Below are 19,462 nucleotides of genomic sequence, written 5' to 3' on the forward strand. Positions count from 1 at the left end.
TTTCGGTGTGCATTGAATGCTTGCAAAGCTTTTATTATCAGATCAAAGCTGATGAATACAGTAACAAACCTTCTGGACGGTTGTGGTCAGTTCCAGACAGAGCTGAATGATCTTGTTTTTGGTTGAGGTGAAATCACTGACTCCTGTGAGTGGAGTCCTGCAGACAAAAACAAAGAGAACAAAGTGTAACTCATGCAAACGCTCATGAGATGTTCACACGTCCATGAATTCTGGTATGTATTGTTTCAAGCCCAAACATGCAGTGTACGTATATATGTACGTGTGTGTCTGTATGTCAGCAGTCTGCATGACATCACAAGGAAAGATTTAGGGTGTACTGACTGAACTCAAAAAACAAAAACAATAGTTGGTGAAACAGATGCCAGTAAAAATGTGATGTTGAAATTTATTCCCAGTCCTTTAAAAACCCTGTCAGCGACTTTCAAGGCCCTCTGTATTACATGGCATTTCTAGAATAAGAAAATGATAACCGAATTTTCATTTTTGGTGAACTATCCTAATATTTGATCCTAACATTTACACATTCTTTGCATAATGTTAGCCAAAGCTGTTAATTTAGCATCAAATTAAATCCTAAACATTCAAATAAATCTACATTTGAGGACATTCAAGAATTTTATTGAATAATAATATTAACAAGATGTTCTGTTAGCATTATTTTAAGAACATTACTTCCAACAGCCTTTACATGATCTTAGCCAAAGTGTCTGGAACATTCCTTGTAGGTGAAGTCTGTAAGAGAAAGAAAGAGTGTGCTTGTGTGTAAATCTCACATACCTGTCAAGCCAGGCCAACATGCCCTTGGCAGCCCCTATCAGCTCCACCACAGCGGTGAGGAACACGTTAGGTGGTTTGTTTGGACTTCCTCCATCATAAGACGGGTTTTTCCTGCGCTCTGACGCACAGTTGTGCAAGTTGTTGGATGCTGCTCGCATCTGACCCACCAGAGTCTTCAAGTTATCAGTCTCCACGCCACAGTTCTGCAATAACAAATAAGCATTTGCATTAGTCATTTTAGATTAAACTAGATTTTTACGTCTAAAGATGCAGTGCTAGGGTATTGGGTGTAACCAAAGTGCTATGAGTGTTTTTAGCAAGTTGCTATGCTTTTGCTAGGGAGTTTTGGATGGTTGCTTACTGAGAGAGCCCAATTCCAAGTTTCTATGAAAGATAGAAACAGAGAGAGATATTCTGTAGATACTGATTGTATACTTTAGCCTACCTTAGATTTAACTGTACATAAAGTGCAGTTTTTAAAAATATACTTTTAAAGGAGAAGTCCACTTCCAGAACAACAATTTACAAATCATTTACTCACCCCCTTGTCATCCAAGATGTTCATGACTTTCTGTCTTCAGTCGTAAAGAAATTATGTTTTTTGAGGAAAACATTTCAGGATTTTTCTGTATATAATGGACTTCATTGGTGCCCTGAATTTGAACTTCCAAAATGTAGTTTAAGTGCAGCTTCAAAGGGCTCTAAATGATCCCAGCCGAGGAAGAAGTGTCTTGTCTAGCGAAAAGATCAGTCATTGTTTTCGAAATATAAAAATTTGTATAAGTTTTAAGCACAAAAGCTTGTCTAGCACAGGCTCTGGGATGCGCGTCCACGGGTTGTTCTTGAACAATTCGTTCATTTTGAATGAATCTTTAATGTGACTTGGGAAGAACGAGTCGTCTCGGGGAGTGATTCGTTCAGTCGCGCATGCGCAACATCCTATTAGGTTCTGTACTGGAATTAGTTCACCTGTTTCGAGCGTTCGGATTTTTCGAGTCGTTTGTTCATCTTATGGGGCTGTCACATGATGCTGATTTTGCTAAAATGAATGAAATGACTCAACAAAATGATTTGTTCATTTTGCTGAACGAGACTCAAAGGTCAGAGTCGGTACAATGAACCGAACTCCCATCACTACTACGAATCACGTCTTCGAATCACCACAAGCTCATCGTTTGTGTACATCGGTTCAAAAAGCCAGAGTATGTTGAAAAACTCCATCTTATTTTCTTCTACAACTTCAGAATCGTCCAACATCGTTGTACCTCTTTGTTTGTAAATAACGTTTGACTTGCACTTTCTTAGTTTTGGTGCGTTCGGTTTGTAAACACTGGGTCTGTGGTTACACCTACGTCCACGTGACCTTCCGACGTGATTCAATAGTATGTGAATGTGCATCCCAGAGCCTGTGCTACACATGCTTTTGTGCATAAAAGTATACAAATTTTTATTTTCTGAAAAAAAATCACTGATCGTTTCACTAGATAAGACCCTTCCTCCTCGGCTGGGATCGTTTAGAGCCCTTTGAAGCTGCATTTAAACTGTATTTTGGTAGTTCAAAATCAGGGCACCAATGAAGTCCATTATATGGAGAAAAATCCTGAAATGTTTTCCTCAAAAACATACTTTCTTATGAGAAGACAGAAAGACATGAACATCTTGGATGACAAGGGGGTGAGTAAATTATTTGTGAATTGTTGTTCCTTTAAGATTTGAAGTACTCTACTTGTGAAATAAACTGAAGTTTAAAACTTAGGTTTAAATGGTTTGTTCAAATCCATAACCGTAACTATACGTAATAACATAAGTGATGCTAACAAGTACCACTAATAAATGCCTCGCTTATCAAACACTAAAGTGGTTTCCGTTTATGTATCTTCCACTTTACTGATATGAAATGTGAAGTATGTGGTATTTGTAATGTCATGTGACAGAGGCTACAGCTCCTGGGTCATTCTCACAACCTTTCCAGCTAAAAATCCCATCACATTCCATCGCACCGGTCAGAGTCGACACATGAACATGGTCACTGCGTGACTTCAAAGGAATTCCAGAAAGCCGTCTCTGCCCTAAACCCAGCCAGACACTGACCGACCAACCGACTGTCTGCATGGACTTAAAGTTGGCCAAAAAGTGCAGAGACTTTGGCCTGGTCAGCTACGATAACACAAAATACAGGTGTTTGGGAGAAATATTAACCTGCAGTGAGTTCAGAAAGGATGCAGGTGCTCTTCTGGAATCTTGTTTTGTTGTTTTTGAATTATAACAAAGCTTTAGCTTTGATGAGTTCATGATGGTTGAATTATTAAAGGAATGATAAAGGGAAATCCATCCACCAGATATTCATTTCATGCTGCCCTCCTCGAAGATGAGGAGGAATAATTGTGATAGAAATTAAAAGCAGAATCTCTCACAGACTGTAAGATCTAATGAATGTTGAATGAACATGCATTTAATTGTAACATTTCACCTTTAACATTGCAATTCACATGCAATTTGACACGCCAGTACTGCATGTGCGCAAATTTTGAAAGCAAATTACCAAGTTTTCATTTTGTTGTGAATCAGCCAGACAGATGTTAAGCATGACTCTGCCCTGCGGCAGCTAGTCTCAGACATCTGCAGCCACTAAAATCATAAATACAGACACCAAAATACCTGAGAGAAATTAATGAGAAGATCAGACAGGAGCTGAAAGAAAGTCAGAGAAAGTTGAAACCGCAAGACATTAAGTCACAAAAAAGAAATATAAAAAGTTCCATTTGTGACAAAGATGCTGTTGTGACATAGTTAAAATTGTGAGATATTAAAAGTCACAAATATTTCACATTTAAAGGGGTCCTATTATGCTTTTTCACTTTTTGAATTTTAGTCAGTGTGTGGTTCTTTTCAAGAACTACAACGAATGGCTTCTTTGGACTACAACCTTTTTTTCCCGCATGTTATGATGTCACAATGCGGCCTATTAGAATATCATTAAAATAAATCCCACCCACTGAAATTCAAATGGTTGGGGGTTGATTAACTAAGAAAATAATTAGTAACTTACAATGTTTTTATTCAACTGTTCTCATGTTAAATACAAACTAAGTCATATTAAAAACATTAGGCTGTTTTTGGCCTTACGCTGGAGCTGATTTCGGGCGATGAAAATAAGTATGTAAATAATTAAATAAATTAGCACGATAATAACAGGTATCAGCGATCTCGCAGGCTGACGATAGGACTCAACACTACTGTAGCGTATTATTTACTCACCCTCCATGCATATATGACTTCCTTCTTTCAGATGAATCCAATCAGAGTTATATTAAAAATTATCCTGCCACTCCCAAACTTTAGAACGGCATAGATGAGTGTTTCTCTTCATCAGTCCAAAATAAGTCCAAAAAAGTGCATCCATCCATAATAAAAAGTGCCTCACAAGCCTCTGGGGAGTCAATAATGGCCTCCTGTAGCAAATCGATGTGTTTTTGTAAGAAAAATATCCATATTTACAACGTAAGAATCACTTTAATCTAGTTTGCACTAACAGTTGTACACAGACCTTGCAAGGGGTGTGGCAGGACTGAAACACTGTCTAAGCTGTTTGCCAATCAAAACTACACTGGAACAGCTAACCAATCACAACACATTGTACTTTTCGGAAGGCGGGCCTTTATCAAACCCGGAACTAATTGAGCCATTTGTGCCATGCTGGGGAGAAAGGTATTGCATTAATGTAAATTATGTGAAAAATAATGCTTTTGAGACCAAGTAGGAGAGCATGTTCTAGTACACCCCCAAAACAAAATCAAGACTTTGAAAAAGAGCATAACAGGACCCCTTTAATATCAAAATTGAAAAATGCTAAATTACAATAGTAATAGTAGTTAAAAATGCACAGTACCAAGTCCCAGTTGTGACACATGAAGTCATATATATACATACTGTAGTTAAAACCATGAATCGCAATAGGTGCGCCGCGCACCTTTGCACTTGTGCTGATGCGGCTAGTATAAACCAGGCTCTACATCCAAAGTGATCGCACTGAATGCGCCTCTCTTTACATGATCACTGAATTCAGACTCCTGCTGCATCACACGCTTTATAGAGCGGCGCACACCATGCACTTGCACAAATGCAACCATGTTAAATTTTAACTATATAAAACATATTTTGCAGAAGGCATGAAGTTTTGGTGGGTGACTGGCATACATATGCTGGTAGGTATGTTTTGATGCTGGTTTAAGCTTGTCCTTTGCTGGTTTATGCTGGTCCTTGACCAGCAACATGACCATCTTAAACCAGCAAAGGACCAGCATAAACCAGCAACATGACCAGCATAAACCAGCAAAGGACCAGCTTAAACCAGCATCAAAACATACCTAACCAGCATTCCAGCATCAAAACATACCTACCAGCATACGTTGTTTTTTTCACCAGGGAAATTACACAAAATAACTGAGTTGAAATCATTTGCTGACAGCTTGGTTTTGGCGTCATTTTTGCGATAGGTGAGCTGAAAGTTTTGTTTTTGACAATTATTGATATTCACTGGTTTGGTTCCGATCAGGTGAAAAACCAAGGACTAGCAAAAGTTTGGTTTTTCAACTGACGGTTTAAGTTTTTCATACTTATTTTCACTGTAGCGCCCCCGTCAGGCCGATTGGGGTGAGCCTTGTTTATGTTGTAGGCAGTATGATTACTACCATACCTCCTAGTTTAAAGTCTCAACGACTAATGGTTTGATCTGCACAGTCCGTTTTTTACATGAAAAATTGCTGATCCGTGACCATTCGCTTTTTTTTTCAAAACGGCAAGATCCCAAGTACAAGAAATGTATAAATGAAACTGTTTTATGTATATATACATATCTGTGTGGAAACAGGCTTGGCCAACAAAGTGTCATTTAGAAAATACAGCTTCCCTTCCCTTGGTGGTCTTAGACTTTTGGACCCCACAAAAATATAAATAAAAAAATATTACTGGCTTCATTAGAAATTGCACAGACTCTTCTATCAATGGACATGCAATGGATTCCAGATGAAATGGTGTCCACGGATCACACATATTTCTGAGCCTGTCTTCTATTGTACTAAACTATGGTACTTTACCGCAGTGGAACCGAGCCAGAGAGAGTTGGGGAGTTAAGCACATCCTCTAACACTTCTGAAAGCGATTTTAAAAATAACCAGAGACCTAACAGATACACAGAGTTAAGATGAGGCCGAGTCAATCCGCTGGGCGGAAACTACTGGAACAATGGCGTGACATATTTTCCTGCACTAGCTGGACTGTGTGTTTGTCTGTATGGGTTTGTGTGTGCGAGCGCTGGGCAGGGGGCTCTCTGACAGGTGGGTGGGTCACATCTGTTTCCTGCTCTCCAGGAGATATCTTCCAGAACATACTACCCACGAGTGCTAGAGCTGACCTCTCACAAATTCAGCACCGCAATGTCTATTCCAGCTTTTAATGCTACCCTTCCTCTGCTCACTACTGCTTAGAACAGGTGATGATTAAAAATAAATGGAAAATGACTGAGGTAAATCTTTTCTCAACCACATCCTGGTGAACAGCCACCCGGTCTGACAGGTAGAGCTCCAACATGCAACTCCAAACCACAAAGTTTGCTGCAGGTGTATTCTTCCAATACAATTACAGACGGATGTAAAGGATTAGTTCCAAAAAACTCCAAACTCCAAAAAACACCATAAAATAAGGATACAATAATATTAGTAATATTACTGATATTATTATATTACAATTTTACACAAATTAAAAATAAAACACTAAAAACTTAACTTAATGCATTTAATTTAATACATTAACATTTAACATGCATTTAAACTGCATATAAAATTTCCATCCGTTTGGACAACACATTTTTAACATAAACTAATAAATATAAAACGTAATGCATATTTGTTATAATTAAATATAATGGATAAAAAAGGAAAGATTTCTGTAATAATACTCTGAAAACACAATAACAAAATTCATATATTTATCATTATTAAATGCAATTTCTTTCATTCTCATACATTTTTAACTAACTGATTTGAGTGTGTAAATCTTACCTGTTTCTTTTTATGTATTAATTACAATTACACGTTTATTAGTTAATCAAATAGATGGAAATTTTATATGCATTTCAAATACATAAATCAAAAATGTAAGCCTATTCTAGTGTTTTATTTATTTTTTGTTTAGACAAAATAGTATAGAATTATTTGAGAGCCAGATTAATCATTTTAAGTGAATTTACGCAACATAACATACAGTAAAATATGTACAATAATGTACAAAATGGATATTCATTGTAAGATTTGCTAAAGATTTTTTCTACTTTAAAAGTGGTAAAAAATTCATGTCATTTTTAAAGCTTTAAAACATCATTTTTGTTCCAAGTTAGATTTATTATATTAATAATTATATTAATTAATATTAATTATAATAATAATATATGAATTTAAATAATTCTAAGTGATCTTATGACCCCCTTGGAATTTTTTTACATTTATTGGTAATTTCATATCCATACATATTGGTATATATAATGCAAATATGGGTAAATTTAAATAAATATCTAATATTAAAGCTATTATACTAATATCTTACAAAGAAAAAGTATATCACAAATGTGTCCATATGGTTCATTAATTTTGCCTAACAAATGTTTGTACAACAGGTTTGGAAGGGGAAGTAAGTAATGATGTAACTTTAATTTTTTGGATAAACTATCCCTTTAAGACACAATTGGTGTTGTTAGATATTGTATACCCCTCCTTACTGAAAGTTCCATTTCACATACAAATAAACTGCATAGAAAACTGTCGATAGAACAGAAAGCATCTGATCAGTGCCTCTTTAGGTTGCAGTCTCCTATTATAAGGTCCTGTGTCAGTCTCCTGTCCTGACAGAATAGACTCTGAATGGACTCAGTGGACACTGTTTGTTCCAACTGACCCTCCCTATTCATATCCACCACAATGTTGGGACAGAGCGGCAGCTAGCACGGCTTCTGCGATAAAAATCAGCACTGTCTACAGCTTTGAGTCTGCTAACTGCACACAAAAACACACACACAAACAACCTTCTATACAGGCAGAATAGTTCCTCTAATCCACCATGTGTTTTTAAGGTGCACTTTATGGTCATTAATACTGTCTGAGAGGGGAAAAAAAAAAGGGAGCGGGGGAAGTCGAGAAGAAATCTTGGGAAGGAAGTAAGAGAAAACAGCTGATCGGAATGCTTAGGAAATCTCTGCTTTCCTGTTCACGGCAGTCTCCACCTATAACACAGCTCATGCTGGGGAGTAACTTCTCTTTCAGTGCTAGATAAGGGTGTGACAATGTTAAGCTACGTGTGTCCAAACAGTTCTTAATATGATAACAGCTTTATGTAACCTGATTGACACTAAAACAAAGCTCTTTGGAGAAACTGATGTGCTTGGCTTTCACCACTATGGCAATGCTGGGAATAGCATATTACGATTACTATTTCTGTAGCAGTTTTTCATCCAGTAGCATATTACGATTACTATTTTCATCCAGTTATGCAGTTTCCTGCATAACTGGATACAACTATATCACAACCACTTTAGTCCACTTCACAAACAGATGATTCTTCAGAGCCAATTCTTTTAATGAACCACAAAAGAAATCTGACTAAAGATTAACAGTTGACACATTACTGGCTTGAATTAGTGTGACAAACCGTTTACTGAATGATCAGATTGGCTCTTACATTCTGTAGTAGATGATGCTGTTGCTCAGCACATATGTACTGTGAATAGCATGCAGTCTTATTTATGGATAGCATATACAGTATGGGACATTTTACAGCATTGGTGCAAAGTCAGAGTTGGAAACGTCTTGAAAAGAACAAATGGTCTTTTTCCACAAATTTTGATTGTATGCAATTTGCATAATATCCAAAGTACACATTTCTAGCAACTGTGAAGTTAATTCTCATATTGTATATTCAGAAAGTTTTGGAATATTTGTCCTCTCCCCAGATTTGTTACTACCGAAACACAGTAATATATACTTTAATAAGAAGGGGTATATCGACCTATTATGATTTTATTTTCATCTTCCTTGTAAATATATATTTTTTCTATTTTATTAAAAAAAATTCAGAGGTAAATCAATAATAGTTAAAATGTACACAATATTTTGAGTGTGATTTATGAGATTTTTTGTATTTTGAATCCAATTGTTCTTTGTAAAAGGCAAAAAGTTGATCATACTAATTTCAAACTTAAGGACTCATTAGTTTGAATATACACTGAACCAAACACTATCATAACATCTTAGTTGATAATTCAGTACACTCTATTTTTGAAAAAACATCCCGTTTCGGTAGTGACAGCACATTTTCGGTAGTGACAGTAATGTTTTGTTAGCGACCACATCATTTCGCAGAATTTGTAACCCAGATACTAAAGCATACTAAAGTACTAAAAATTTGTTTATTTTCCCCATTAGAATGATGTGTTCTTTTTTGTCACTACCAAAACAATGATGACTTGTTTATGTTACAGAAGTGAAAATTTTATGGGATAACACCTGAAAAAAACAAAGATGTTTTCAAAACAAAACCTGCCCAATTGCTACTCAAAACTAAATACTTAAATAAAATAATAGTTTTTTGTCAGGATTCGCCTGGTAAATTCATATTTCATGAGCTAAATATGATGTTATTGGGGTTGCTTCAACCCGCGGACATCAAAAACAACCCGCAGCAACAGTGTTAAAGGAGCCCAATTCTGTGGGAAAACTGCAGACTTGGCAACACTGGTTGTTTCGGTAGTGACAATTTTAAATAGTTTTAAAGCTAGCTCAAAGATACTAATGATTACATGGTTAGCTAGCACAATTCTGAACAGTTGTACACATATAAAAACTAAATGTTATGGAATAACTCCCAAAAAAGTGTTTAATTATAGAAAAATGGTGTTCAGTAGAGACATTCCTTAAAGATACACAAAGATTTTTCATACTTTTGATCACATTTATCTCAAAATGATGGGGCCTATCTACTCACCATGTAGCTATGAGAGAGAGGGACACAGGAATATTTTCTGATTATAAATGTATCAGCCAATGGACTAAAACATACACCGTTTTGGTAGTGACATGAATAAAATGCGAAAATTATTTTAAGCTCATGTTCATAAGTTGAAATCTAGGGGTTAGGATTCAGCACAGCTACCTCCCAAATGCAAGTACCCTCTAAATCATGACATTATATATATATTTAGCTTACTGATATTTTAAATATTATTGTGGGTTTCAATAGATAGTACACTGTAAAAAACAATTTGTTGAGTCAATTTAAAATATATGGTAACCTGGCTGCCTTAAAATTTTAAGTTCAGTCAACTCAAAAAAAAGTTTATTCAACTTGAAATGTTAAATTATACTAAATGACAACTTAGATATTTGAGTTGAATCAACTTAAATTTTAAGGCAGCTGGGTTACTTACCCATCTGTTAAGATGGGTATAATTAGCAGACACAAATATCTAAGTTGTTACTTAGTACAACGTAACATTTCAAGTTGACTAAACTTATTTTAGTTGACTGAATTTAAAATTTTAAGGCAGCATGGTAACAAATTATTTTAAGCTGACTCAACAAATTGTGTTTTTTATTTTTTACAGTGTAGAAGTAAACATCTAAGATTTAAATACTTAAATGCTTTTTAAATCTATTTTTTAGTTGTGGGACAGCAGTTTGGCCCATATGGCCCATATATATAACGCAGCAATAGACCTAGGCTAAATACTAAAAAAGTAGGGCAAAGGTTAGCGCCTATATATATATATATGTATATATATATATATATATATATATATATATATACTTCCTGATGGAGACAAATATGATTGGACAAGGTTTCTCTGAGAGATCTGACTGGATGTATGGCAGGAAAAGGCATCTGATTGGACAGGAGTGATCTGTTGGGCAGCTGAAGTACTGACCAGTGCGCAGAGGAGATCCACAGCCTCCAGAATCAGCTCCTGATGCCCGACGCGGGTCATCGTCAGCTCCTCCAAATCCTGATGGGAAATCTTCAGAAGCTGCTCTCCACTGATCTTCTCTCTCTCAAAGTTGGGAATATACTGCTGGAGACTGTCGTCCAGCCCTGAGAGACAGACAGAAAGTGAAGGATGAGAGGCAGAACACAAAGAAACTCTTTCAGGGAGAGTGTGGATCCATGTGTTTTGACACCACAAGCGTCTGTGCAAACACTGAGACGTTGAGTCAATATAAGACATTTGCGCTAGCCTGGTAAGTCCCGCCCATCAGTATTTCTCATGTACAAGTGCCAGTTATCTGATCTGAGAACAGATCATTGCTATATAAGGGTAAACAAATAAAGCAAGACCTATGAGATCACAACATGACAAACATGTATGGTTTATGTGACTGGACTCCATGTGTGTGAGAAAATGCAGTCATGCTGTTATTAATTCAACAAACACACACACAACACACAGTTGTGTCTAACAGATGGTACAGCAAGTGTTTGCTGAAGAACGATGTCTGTTGTCAACTTTGCCTATTTTCATTGTATGATTTTCCAGTACAAATGATGGCAAAATTACACTTTCATACAATTTTATGTAATGCTGAGATGCCAAAATGAATTTTAAACATATTTAAGTCCTTCTACTTCAAAATTCAATGTTTACTTCTCAATCTAGCTATTTCTATTTCTGATTGAAAATATTTTCAAAATAAATCTTACAGCAAATTTTATCTTTAATTTTCTATGCATTTTACTACATTTTCTTTTTATCTTGGAGAGAAATGACCTGGACATGTTTTAAGATTCACCCTCATTTGATTCATTTCAACGCATTTCACCAGCAGACTAAAGACTTACAGTACTGTGCAAACCAAGTCTGGGAAAGACACAGACACTCTTTTTTCCCCCCTGAATATTAGCTGAAACTTTTTGTCTGAAGCAGGGGAGGTGAACTCAAAACACCCTTCTGTCCACTGTTTGCGAGGCTGCTGCATGAAAAGTGTCTCTTTGTGGGGGGTAGACGCCCCTTTTAAATCAAAGAGAAAGCGAGGAAAGGAGGCAAAGAGGGGTCAAAGGGCAAAGTTAGGGACTCCTGAATACCCTCCACCCTCAGCGCCCCTACTGAGAGACAACAGCTGCATTTTCTGAGCTCAAAAAGAGAGACACAGTGTCAATGGAACCGGCTGAGAAAAGCTGCCACATATGAGAAAGTGTCAACAATAACAGTTCACCATGTAGTGTGAGCTAACTAACATCAGCTTTTGTTATTGCTAATTCTTAATGTATTTCTGTGTTAAATAATCTGGTGAAGCTCAAGGGATGCAGGCATGTGCCATTCAGTTTGACTGACATGCACATTTGGTGATTAAAGCTCGACTATGAACTGTGGATGTCTGTAAACCAGTGTAGTGAAAAGGCAGGTTATGTCTGAGACAGCTTAGTACTTAGTAAGCTAAGTAAATCAGAGTCAGAATATGCTTATACACAAGGGATTCGCCTTGGTGAAGCTTCTAGTAAACAAATGAATAAATAATAGTAATAAACACAAATACAATAAAATACAAAATTAAAATAAAATAATAAAATAAAATAAAAGGATCCACAATTAATTATTTGACTAGTTTATCAACTCTTAAGAAAAATGTGAAAGTAATAATAAAATAAAGAAATAAATAAAAACAATAAAAGTTGTTACCTAAATGATTCACTGCTGTGTTTTTTGTTTAGTGATAGTTGTTCATGAGTCCCCTGTTTGTCCTGAACAGTTAAGCTGCCCACTGTTCTTCAAAAAAATCCTTCAGGTCCCACAGATTATTTGGTTTTTCATCATTTTTTGTGTATTTTAAACCTTTCTAACAATGACTGTATGATTTTAAAATCCATCTTCTCACACTGAGGACAACTGAGGGAGTCATATGCAACTATTACACAAGGTTTAAACACTCACTGATGCTCCAGAAGGACAACAAATGTTTTAAGAGCCAGGGGGTGAAAACTTTTGAACAGAATGAAGATGTGTAGAATTTTCTTATTTTGCCTAAATATCATATTTTGTCATTTAGTCCTGCCCTCAGAAAGAAGGGCCCAGAAGACCAAAATAGGTTAAATTTGCCCTGATCTTCAAATTCAAAAAGTTTTCACCCCCCACCTCTTAATGCATAATTTTTCACACAGTCATTGTTGGAAAGGGTTCAAATTCACAAAAATGCTGGAAAACCGAAAGAATTTGTGGGACCTGAGGGATTTTTCTGAAGAACAGCGGGCAGTTTAACTGTTCAGGACAAACAAGGGACTCATGAACAACTATCATTAAACAAAAAAAAAACAGCTGTGGATCATTCAGGTAACAACACAGTATTAAGAAACAAAGGGACGTAAAATTTTGAACAGGGTATTTTTATAAATTCAACTATTATTTTCTCTTGTGGACTATATGTAAACATCTATTATGTGTATTTTATCTTATTCAGATCAGTACTAAATAAACAATAACATTCATTTTGTATGATCTCTCTTATTTTGATAAAATAATTAACATGTTGCAGATTCTTAAAGGAGGATGCAAACTTTTGACCTCAACTGTACATGAAAAAAAAAAAAAAAAATCTGTCTCCTCTGCATTTCTATTTCCAGCTCTTCCAATTTTAGAGGTTTGACAGTCTCACGGTTCATAGGAGAAAGATGAAGAAAACAGAAGATAAAAGAGGATGTTTGTGGGTGGAGATCTGTTTACATGATCACTTGCTCTGCAAGCCTTCAAATTAAGCATTAAAGAGATAGTTTTCCCAAAAATGAAAATTACCCCATGATTTACTCACCCTCAAGCCATCCTAGGTGTAAATAACTTTCTTCTTTCAGATGAATACAATCAGAGATAAATAAAAAAATGTCCTGGCTCTTCCAAGATTTATAATAGCAGTGAATGGCTGCCAGATTTTTTGAAGTCCAATAAAGTGCATCCATCCATCATAAAAATTGTGTGTGTGTTTGGGGAGGGGGGGGGTGGGGGGGGGTATTAAAGGCCTTCTGAAGTGATTCAATGGGTTATAAATCTCTGTTATACTGTTACACAAAAAATACAAAAAATGTCATTCTAGCGGATGACGTAGGTGAACACGGTGGCAAATGCTGAAGCACAGTGGAGAAAGCCAAACAAGACACCAGTCATGAATTAGAAGTACAAAACAAGGATTTCTAAAGAAAGATTTCGATATAAGCCAAGAGCAGATTGGTTTTCCTTTGCTGAAAACAAAACTTGGTTCTCGCGAGACTAGCATTTTCTCATCTTACGCTGTGCCTAAGTCCTATGTCATCCGCTGAAACGCCACTCTCTCGTGAACCTACAGTTTTAAATGTAGATATTTTCTTACACAAACGCATCGATTGACTTCAGAAGGCCTTTATTAACTCCCCGCTGCTGTATGGAGTACTTTTTATGATGGACGGATGCACTTTACTGAATTTCTCTCATGAATGCAACGTACAACAATCATTGGAAGCTAGAGATTATGGTTCATAAAGTTTTAAATATGGATATTTTACTTACATAAATGCATCGATTCACTTGAGAAGGACTTTATTAACCCCTGGAGCCATGTGGAGCACTTTATATGATGGATGGATGCCCTTTATTGGATTTCAAAAAATCAACACCCATTCACTGCCATTATAAAGTTCGAAAGAGCCTCGACATTTTTTAACATAACTGAAACTGTATTCATCTGAAAGAAGAAAGCCATATACACCTAGGATGGCTTGAGGGTGAGTAAACCATGGGGTAATCTTCATTTTTTGATGAAGTATGCCTTTAAAATATAAAAAAAGACAAGAAAACACCATAAATACCTCATAAACATGATCCATTTGATTAATTTTACAATTCATTTTAATTATTCCATAGCAGTAAATGCTTGTGAAAAATTGTAGCTGTTATTCACTAAAAATCTTCTCTGCCGCAGAACAAGTAATGACAAACTGAATGATTATAAGTAAATAATAACAGAATTTTCATTTTGAACTCTTTAAGACAAACTATTAAGAATTAACGTTAAAAAACTGACAAAATATAAGTCCTAACTGAGCTGAACACTCAGCTATAGCCCAGTGGTTCCATGTGTATCTTGTTTAGAAAAAGGCCGCAGATATAAACACTTACCCTGGTGGGTGAATTTAGCAGACATAAAAGTATCTCATGCTATAACAGTTACAAAACTGAGAAAAAAGTTGGCTGCTTTGACTATAAATGCATGAGGTCTTTCTTGTGGTGGGAAACGGACACCGCAAAGCCCACTAATCGTATCCACCGACCCCGCTCACATCCAAATGACTAACAAGCTTAAAAGCGCCGTATTAGAGGGCCGAGGCACCCGAGCTTCAGTTACAAATGAGAGGGTAGGGTGTCTCTCTCTCCTCCACAGCCTGTCTTTCTCTCCCCGTCCCCTGTCCCGATGGAGTCTCTCATTGACAGTGCTGGCCTGCTGCCCTGAGAGAGCGGCACTGAGAAAGTCAGCGTGTGTACAAAAGGCAGTAGCAGTGTGTATTTCTAAAGCTTTCCTACTGGGCCTTTGGAGACCTGAAGAATGTTTATTGTTCTCCGTGTGCGACTGAAACTCCTCCAAGATTCCGAAACGGTGCGGAGCGTTGCTCTTCCACTCCATATCTAGGCTTGCATGAATCAAAGGCCATTCCATTTTTGCCCTTTAGTAGACTTGAAAGAAGGGAAATATGCAAACAAAATATTTTGTTCTAAAACAAAGCATGCATCATACTGAGGACTTGAATGATGTCACAGTCTGTCTGCACTCCTGCCGGATGAATTAGATCAGAATCCCAAAAATATCTTAAACTCTACAGTGACTGAATTCATTTATATCGCAGCCACATCAAAAGTCAGATAACTTCCATCAACAACAACACCACCAATGCATCCCTGGTTGCAAATCCAAGTTGTATTTGCATTAGGCAGCACAACAAAGAAACAATAAACACTTTTCCCAGGTGGCCAAAATCTCTATGCAAGTATGCAAATGAAGATGCGATGCTACCAAAGCTATGGAAGTGTGTGGCCAACTTACAAGTCTTACAAACCTCACTAATGGGGAAATACACCTGATAAACCCAAATGTCTAAGACATTAAATCAGAATATTATTGTTTGAGTAGCCAGCTATAAACATGAAAGTTGAGTGGCTCCAACTTAAAATAATTTGTTACCTTGCTGGTTTAAAATGTTAAGTTTAGTCAACATTTTCAAGTGGACTAAATTAAACATTTTAAGGCAGCCAGGTAACAAATAATTTTAAATTGATTCAACAATTTTTACAGTGTATTAATTTAACTATAGCATCTAAGAATGCATACTATAAAGAAATTATATTGAATGTGCACTTGTAGTGTACATCTAATCTTTTATATTTAAAAAAATGGTATTTGCAGATAAGATAATATTAATAAAATAAAAAGCCACTTAAGTGTACCTAAAGGCAGTCCACATTCATTACTGTTTTTTAAAGTATTTCATAATAATGTCAAATTAAAAGTTTAACTTTAAAGTAAGTGTACTTTTTACTTATTTTACTGTTAAAGCGCATGGACTTGATTATAATTTTAACTGTAATATGTTATTTCAGTATTACATTTAAACGTAATATATTTTAAATGTACTAAAATTCAACTCATCATTATACATGTGTAATTACAAATATATTTGAATTCATGGCACACAGGTTTGAATAGAAATTACATTAAAATATATTTTAGTTCACCATAAATGCTTGTAAGTATATTTGTCACTACACATTAACCACATTTTAATGACAATAGAAATTATGAAATTACATATAAAGATGTACTTTGAGTCATAAAAAAAAGTGAGTCATCAATGCACTCAAGTAAAAGTAATTGCATTTAATATAAATGTAATAGATTTCATTTAATTGTAAATAAATAACAAACAGGTTGTACTATATTATTATGTAATATGCATAATTTTGTAAGCCAACCACTGATATCTTACCCTATAATCTATACAAATGTTCAGTTATACATAACATATTATATGTTTTTGTTCGATCAGTTATTACAACTAATTACTACATGTGGTCTTTGCCTCAGAATTGTTGCCAGAATTGTCTTGTTTAGCTAAAACTATATGCCTTCACATAGTTGCAAAACACATCTTTTGGAATAATGCAGAACCATCACTGTTAAACTTAAAGGTATATTTTTTTTACCAGAATAGCAAAAGCCAATCCAGCTTTTTAGCGATAAGTAGCACAAAGCTATTTACTATTAAACACAGACTATTCTGCTTAGCTGGCCTTGTCATTTACTAGTGTATACATTGTTTAGTTAGCCTTCAGTATGGCCAGCTCATCACTGTGGACACGTGCTTAGTTGTCTGAGCTGTGAATAAGTGAAGTTTGGCACACATTCCACAGCCTGGGGGGTCAATAGAGGGAATGTTTGCTCCGCCCCTCCTCTCCCACCAGAAACAAGTGTTCGCATGGAAAGCAAGAGTGGATGAAAGAAACATTTGGTGCATTTAGTGTCCCTCTCAATGGTGACGTGACATCAGTCTTCTCCATCGGCAGGAGATGAGAGACAACAAAAGCAGTAGTGGGGGGTGGGGGAGAGAGAGAGAGGGATGGAAAAGAAAATTTCCTCCATCCAAACCCTCCAGAACTCAACAAAGTGCCCAGATAGTCATCTGTCGTGCTGTTCCTGAAACTCTGCTTGTGTATTCTGGGGTAATTCCAGCAGTGATATAACAGCTTCCTGTTTGAGAGTTTGAGCTCATTGAGACTCAATTACCCTGATTAAATTCACTGTCTGACTGCTCCCAAATGGTACCTGAATGATACTGTATATATAATAATACTGAATAAGAATGGAGGGATCATATAATAAAAAACTGGATTTATTTCATATGCGAAAAAGTTGACCAACAGAGATCATTTACATACAGAAGTCTTAAAGGTGCAGTAACACAACCTGATGCAAGATACCTTGACTAACATTATAAGAGGAATTTCTTGGGGAATTCCAATTAAGTTAAGTGGTGCTAATCCATAAACAAGTGAAGACCAGTGCCGGTCAGTGAGAGTACAGCAGTTTGCTAATAAGTCATCTTAAGTAAGTCATCACCTGCTGTAAGCAGCTGCAAGTCAAGCCGAGGCATTTCTCTCAGCAGTTACATGTGACACAGGAATGAGACAAGCTACATGAACTTGGAATGAACTGTAACGGACGGACAGACAGACAGACGGACAGATTGATAGACGTTTAGACGGTTAGACAAATGGACGGACAGACAGATGGACAGATGGACAGATAGATAGATAGATAGATAGATAGATAGATAGATAGATAGATAGATAGATAGATAGACGGTTTAGATGGTTAGACAGACGGACGGACGGACGGACAGATGGACAGACAGACAGACAGATGACAGAGACAGATTGATAGATCGACAGTTAGACAAATGGACAGACGGATGGACAGACAAATAGATAAATAGACAAATAGATAGACAAATGTTTAGACGGTTAGACAAATGGACGGACGAACAGATAGATAGATAGACAGACAGACAGACAGACAGGCAAGACAGATAGACAGGAAAGAAACAGATAGATGGACGGTTAGACAAATGAACGGATGGACGGACGGACGGACAGATGGAAGGACGGACAGATGGACAGACAGACAGTCAGAAACAGATAGATGGCCGATTACACAAATGGACAGACAGATAGATGGACGTTAGGCAAATGGATGGACAGACAGATAGACAGATAGATAGATAGATAGATAGATAGATAGATAGATAGATAGATAGATAGATAGATAGATAGATAGATAGATAGACAAACGTTTAGACGGTTAGACAAATGGACAGACGAACAGATAGATAGATAGATAGATAGATAGATAGACAGACAGACATGCAAGACAGATAGACAAGAAAGAAACAGATAGATGGACGGTTAGACAAATGAACGGATGGACGGACGGACAGACAGACGGAAGGATGGACAGATGGACAGACAGACAGACAGTCAGAAACAGATAAATGGCCGATTACACAAATGGACAGACAGATAGATGGACGTTAGACAAATGGATGGACAGACAGATAGACAGATAGACAGACAGATAGATAGATAGATAGATAGATAGACAAACATTTAGACAGTTAGACAAATGGACAGACGAACAGATAGATAGATAGATAGATAGATAGACAGACAGACAGACAGACATGCAAGACATATAGACAAGAAAGAAACAGATAGATGGACGGTTAGACAAATTAACGGATGGACGGACGGACAGACGGACAGACGGAAGGATGGACAGATGGACAGACAGAAACAGATAGATGGATGTTAGACAAATGGATGGACAGACAGATAGATAGATAGACAGGCAAGACAAATAGACAAGTAAGAAACAGATAGACGGTTAGACAAATGAACGGATGGACAGATAGATAGATAGATAGATAGATAGATAGATAGATAGATAGATAGATAGATAGATAGATAGATAGATGGAGGGACAACTGTCACCTCTGTCGTCTCTTGTGGTGGCGGGGCGGGGCTAAAATGTGTTTGTGTCTGCATGTGTGTATGACTCAG

The 19,462-nt window shown here is 36.5% G+C and overlaps 1 protein-coding gene across 1 annotated transcript in view; it reads right to left on the bottom strand.

Annotated features, from left to right (window-relative positions):
* Positions 1-19,462, bottom strand: part of LOC127183107 (connector enhancer of kinase suppressor of ras 3) — a 65,302-nt gene that overhangs the window by 41,902 nt on the left and 3,938 nt on the right. Inside the window, exons 2-4 of the mRNA XM_051138925.1 lie at positions 10,769-10,932; positions 799-1,001; positions 70-157 (exon numbers count right to left, since the gene is read on the bottom strand). Of these exons, the coding sequence (XP_050994882.1) occupies positions 70-157; positions 799-1,001; positions 10,769-10,932 (455 nt within the window). The remainder of the gene's footprint in view (positions 1-69; positions 158-798; positions 1,002-10,768; positions 10,933-19,462) is intronic.

This window comes from Labeo rohita, chromosome 20 (genome assembly GCF_022985175.1).
Source record: "Labeo rohita strain BAU-BD-2019 chromosome 20, IGBB_LRoh.1.0, whole genome shotgun sequence".
Taxonomy (NCBI): Eukaryota; Metazoa; Chordata; class Actinopteri; order Cypriniformes; family Cyprinidae; genus Labeo; species Labeo rohita.